The sequence below is a fragment of the Petaurus breviceps genome, unplaced genomic scaffold, assembly GCF_028583685.1.
Source record: "Petaurus breviceps papuanus isolate PSGF00001 unplaced genomic scaffold, PetGlider_PUasm1.0 91023, whole genome shotgun sequence".
NCBI lineage: Eukaryota > Metazoa > Chordata > Mammalia > Diprotodontia > Petauridae > Petaurus > Petaurus breviceps.
Window position 1 is genome coordinate 2922171 of NW_027187398.1, and position 6000 is coordinate 2928170.

General features: G+C 39.2%; 1 protein-coding gene across 14 annotated transcripts in view; it reads right to left on the reverse strand.

Annotated features, from left to right (window-relative positions):
• BCAS3 (BCAS3 microtubule associated cell migration factor) overlaps positions 1-6000 on the reverse strand; it is a 795613-nt gene that overhangs the window by 254975 nt on the left and 534638 nt on the right. The window contains exon 24 of one of the 14 annotated variants that reach the window (XM_069077890.1): positions 559-853. The exons of the other annotated variants lie outside the window; for them this stretch is intronic. Coding sequence (XP_068933991.1) covers positions 840-853 — 14 coding nt within the window. The 3' untranslated portion in view covers positions 559-839. Of the gene's footprint in view, positions 1-558; positions 854-6000 lie in introns of those variants that run through there. 14 annotated transcript variants of the gene reach the window in all.

The window sequence follows — 6000 nt, forward strand, 5'->3', positions numbered from 1 at the left end:
GAAAGACATTCACCCAATGCTCCCACTCTGAGACAGCAAAGCCCAGGGAGCTTGAAAGGAGCTTCATAACTTGTACCTACCCCAGTTACATGTACTTACTAATCTTAAAACCATTAAAGCAAAGGTTCTGACGTTGGTTCTTTTTCTTATTCAAAGAATTCAAATAATCTTACAGATTTCAGTTTTTAGCATTTCCACCTGGATTACTCCAGTGCACTGCTGAAACAAACACCACTCACCCCAGGATACCACCATGTTGTAATTATAATATGAGCTATGAGCAACTCTATTTATAATGAACATGAGCCTTCGGGAGAAGTTAATGAACTGAAGCTGACCTTGATCAGTGACTCAGATCCTACAGCACAGGGCAGCACCTACCCTCTGTGTTCCCACATTTACTAACCTTTGCTATATCAGTTATCAATTGACTTTCTTGATCTTTCAAGCAGATCACACATTTTCTGATCAATCATTGCAGCCCAATCTCATGGGCTAATTAAATTACTGAAGGAAGACACTGTGGAATGCCTCATAGCTAGGGGAAGTTACAGACAACTTTAGGATAAGGCAAGAAAATTATGCCTGGTTCTGCTTGTTAATGAATCTGAGGCACTGTTTGAAATAATACAATCTTTATTTGATATTACATTTTTTCCCCACACAAACTGAGGTCAAAACACTTTACAGGGTGTTAATGAAATGCCAAATAACAGTAGTAGGAGAAGGGAGAAACAAAAGAGGCCCAGGGAAAAAAAGACAGCTCCAGATGGCAGTTGTATATAGGTGCAGAAGTGATGGCAGGAGAGATACCAAGAGGTTCTTCCAGGTAGCAGGAGCTACAGAGGAGAAACTGTGGAGGGATGGAGAAGAGCCCAGAGTTAGAGAAATGGAGGACAGACAGACAGTCAGAGACAGATAGAAGGCGGGGGGCATGTGAAGCAGGCCTATGAGAGCAGCTAAAGCATGCTGTGACTAATGGTCATAAAGTGGAAAAGAGTATATCTCCTAATCGGAGAGAGGAGACAATCTAAACATCTAAATGATGTGATCCCAGTTTATTTTTATGTCAGGTGAGGCAGAAGTTGCCATGGCATACTAATCAATGTCTCAACAGACATCTGAAAAATATAAGTTCCAGTCCTCAAAGAGCTTATAGTTTAATAGGGGAAGGAAGTGGTAGGATATGTACACAAATAAACATGACACAAATTGGGTGGGAAAAGGGACCTGGACCTGTTATTTCACTGGTATTGGGTCGTTCTAAGCATGGAGATGCAGGTCAGCACCTTCCATGAAAGTTATAATGACTTGCTCAAGGTCACAGTACCATTATGGATCAGAGGAGGATTTGAACCCCAGTCTTTCAGAATTCGAGGGCCATCTCTCTATCACCATGCTACCTCTTATAACACAAGTTATATTAAGGGAGAGCCAAAGGAAATAGTCACAAAGTCTACTCCAGGAAAACACTGGGCCTAAGACACCAAAGGGCAGTCAGAGCAGGAGGCAATGGAAGCAGATTTTAGTAACTAAAGCAGAATCTCCTGTCCAAATGAGAATGTCAAAAGTTGTGAGAGACAGGGAGAGGAACAGAGGAGAGAGACTTAGATCTAGGAAAGGAAAATACTAAGACTTCAAGAAAGGGCATACTGAAAAGGACGATGGGATATAAGATTGTTTAGGAATGACTTAGAAAAAAAAGTATGGGTGTAGTACCCTTAAAACTTATTCTTCCAACATTCAAAGAAAATGCATTGCTTAGCCTGGTCTTTATGGTAGAGGGATGGGGTGGTGTAGTAGACAGTATACTGGACAAGGAGACAGTTATTCTGCTAACCTTATGGATTTCTTCATTCAATGCATTTGTATCCCTAGCATCTAGTCTGACAGAGAGCAGGTACCGGTAAATACTTGCTGATTGATTAATTGTCAGGCTATGCAACCCTGGACGAGTCACTTCATCTAGCTGGGACTAATTCTCATAATTAATAAGAGAAGAGGATAGGATAATGCTAATCCTTTCCAGCTCTAAAATTCTATGATTATGATTGAATACAATGATTTCTTCCCTCCTCTGAACTCAAAAAAAACATTTTTAACTCTCATTGGGCAAAATTAAGCATGCAGTGCCATGTACTTTTATTCAAACTTCTCATGTACTTACACTTCATCTCCCCAATTAAATAACAAACTCATGGAGGTCTGGGAAGGAAGGGTCTTCTCAGTTGCAGAAACACAAATGAAATTATGGCAAGACTATCCATGAAGCAATTTTAAATCTGATCTGGAGCAAAGTTACTTTTGGGGATTATTTTATGTTCTTCCTAAAGAACATATTTTCTAATTCTAAATAAGAACAATTCCTAAAGAATTCTTTAAGGAGTGCCTGGGAATAGAGAGGGGAAAATGGAGGAGGGCATCTCATCTGCTGCAAAACTCATGCTTTAGAGAGAGGAGATGAAAGGACTTGCCTATGGTCAAATAGATGGTAAGTTACAGAACCTGGATTTAAAAGGCCAATAAGCTTTCTGCAACACTGACTCAAACTTACCTTGAGAAGTGGTTTCCTCTGCCCCAGGAGAGGCTACAAGCTAGTTTGGCTATCATCATCATCATCATCATCAAGAATTGGTTATAGACAATGGTGCATTGGTTAACAACCAGCTCTCTGCCTCCCTCCTTCCCCAATATACACAGAACACACTCTTTTAAGTTGTCTCTGTTAACATTTTCTCCATCACTTAAGTCTAAACAATCCACAAAACAATAAATTAAGCCCTGATTCATAGTGAGGTGTAAATGATCACACTAAAAATTCAATAGTCACTTCTTCTGAGCTGGTTTGAGTTGGCTGTAGCAACACCCGCTTCTCATCCCAATCACCCCCCCCCCCCCCAATAAAGTGTCTTCATATAAAACCTTGTTGAGGGCACTATTCTAAAGCAACAGAATACTAGGAATCGGCATTTTAGGCAGGACTTACTTATAACCAAGCTAACTTTTGGAGGTCCCAAAGGTGGTGGGCACAGTGATTCACAAGAGAAGTTTCAACAGTATTGCTGATTTTGTTCCCAGGGCTTTGTTGAAGGGATTTCCTAATTAAAATATCCTGGTTCTAGCAAGATTTCCTTCAAAACGCATTGGTAACTAAGCAGAGTATGGAACAGGATAAGAAGACAGAGACTGACTGAGGCCTTAGGGAGTACAGAATGCCAATACATGGACCCTGCCAGTGTCCATCTGGCCTACTCAGCATTGCTGCTTCTTTTCAAAGTCCAATTTGCCTTTGGCAACAATATTCATTCTTCTTTTTCCTAGCTGTTGAACTTGATCGAAAGCACAGCTCTAGCATCCCCAAAGCTGAGGATCCCTTTCTTCCAACTGTTGTGCTTTTAGTAGATTTCATTTAACGCCCCTGTAACAGTACCTGAACCAAGAAAGCAATGATGGAGAGCACTAGAATGACCAGGAGTTCTCATTATGCTAATTCTATGATTAACTGAGAATTACCACAGAGTGAGAGGCCCTTATACAGCAAGTCAGGAGACCTGAGTTCTAGTCCTAATCATGTTTTGCTTAATCATTCTGGGCCTCTGTCTTATCTTCTGTTAAATGAGAGGTTTGGCAAGATGATCTCTGAGACACTTTCTATCTCTCACAGTCTATGATTTAATTCTATGTCTGGATTACAAATCTTAAAAGAATTATAACAAAATGAAATGTACCTAATACCACATAACAAAACCGAACAAAGCAATCTTTGATGCATAACATGCAGGCTATCCTCTGGTTATTTGAATTTTATGTTTCTGTGGATTTTTAATAAATGAGAGCTTGCTACTTTTGATTATTTCCAGTTTATCCTGTGTATAGCTTGTGTGTACAAAGATGTTTGCACGATGTCCCTCACAATTAGACTGGGAGCTCCTGCAAAGCAGAGGTTGCTTTTCTTTGTAGCCCCAAGCACTTAGCATAGTTCCTGGCATATAGTAGGTACTTACTGAATATTTACTTACTGACTATTTACATTCCAGGGAGTGCCCTTAAGTGAAAAGGAATGTTACCCACCAGAGATTCATCTTTAAACTTAGAATATTTGACAGATGTCATTTGGTATTTAATAGAATAAAACCAACCCATATTTTCATATGTGAGAAGTTGAGCCCCAAAGTTGAGTACAAAAAAAATCTTTAAATTAATGAATTTATTGTAAAAATTTTTGTGGGTATATTTTTATATTTGAAGAGGACAGTAACAAAATGTCATAGGATTCTAGATTTAGAGTTGGAAGGGCCCTTTGAGGTCATTTAGTCAAATACTCTCATTTACAGTTAAGAAAACTGAAGCCTGGAGAGGTTCACTAATTTATCCAAGGTCATTTAGGTGGTAAGTAGCAGGGAGGATTTGAATCCAGGTCCTTTGACTCCACTACATCACATAGAGGCCTTTGCATTATTTCAAATCTATTTGGCAAAATCTGGTTTTAAATCTGTAGGCTGAGAATACTGATGTTCACTAAATATCCTTCCAAAACTCAGTAATAGTAAATTTAGAGATTAACTAAAATAAAATTTCAACTAGAAACACAAGTATTTTTTAAAAAATCATTTACAGTACTGAAAGGTAACCAGAACTGAAGTTACAATAGTAATATTAAAGAATAATTCTAATTTTATGATGATGCTCTGAATCCCCCAAGTCAATGAGATATGGTGGATAACTTGTCAAAAGAGCAAATAATAATTTCTTCTCAGATTGCACCAGGTGTGACTCATCTGGTGCCATGCATGGCTGAAGTTGTAACACCTCCCCAAGGAGTCCACACTAACATAGAAACCATCTCAAAATGAGGAAAAGGCTAGTTTTCTGATTGATTTTTTTTCCTTTTCTAAATAACAAAACTTTGAAAAATGCAAATGTTAGAAGAAATGCTGGGTACAATAAATGCTGAGTCCAAAAACTGGTCAGTCAACCATAGCAACAAAGTTTATAACTGGGATCACGTAGTCTCACTTATTAGCATATGATACACTTCAGCTTGGAAAAACACTCATGAGAAGACCTGATGGAACACACCCAAATAAAATATGACTTCTATTTCTGCACCCTCCCTATCTGTACGACATGAAAAAGCCTCTTCCTGGGGGCCATGGAAGAGGTTGGTATGGGGCATCTACTTGCTGATAATAAAAAGAAACCCGGCTGGAGCATGCATTGCTGCTATTACCTCAGTAAACCTTGCCTATCCTGTAAAATGACCCTCTACTTACCTTCTTATTCCCACAGAGAATCAGCCCTCAGATGACCTGATTCTCTCTTGTCTGTGAGCAACACATACCCTAGCTGAAATGGCAGATGAAAGTCCATTTTGCTTATGGCCTGTCTGTTCATCATGACATTTTTTCAAAAATCATATATCTTAACTTTTATTTTTATAAGAGAAATATGCTCATATGCACAAGATCTATGAACCAGGTAAAACTCCTGATTTCCTTGTCATTGATGACACAGAAACACTTCTGCCCGGACTATCTACATTCAAACATAGGCTCTATTTTTTTCACCTATCGACACTCCCACCATCCTGCAGAAGTAAATCAACTCTATATTTATCTGGCTGTTAAACATAAAATTAGGATTTCTTAGTGGAAGGAATCTGATTTAGCCAGGGACTAAAACACATCCCCCTCTTGTACTGGAGCAATATAATCAGATTCTGCTCATCATGGCAAACCAGGACCACTCATCTCTGCTCGCCAACTTTGTTTGCAAAGATCAGAGAGCATGGCACTGTCACTTCACCAGAATAAGCTACTGGTTAAATATCAGAGTCCAGCTAAGGGAACTGTGTGGCATTTAGCCACTTGGACAATGATTCAGCACCATGACTCTGAAATAAAAACACCAAAACCACACACACACACACACACACACACACACACACACACACACACACACACACACACACACACACACACACACACACACCCACACACC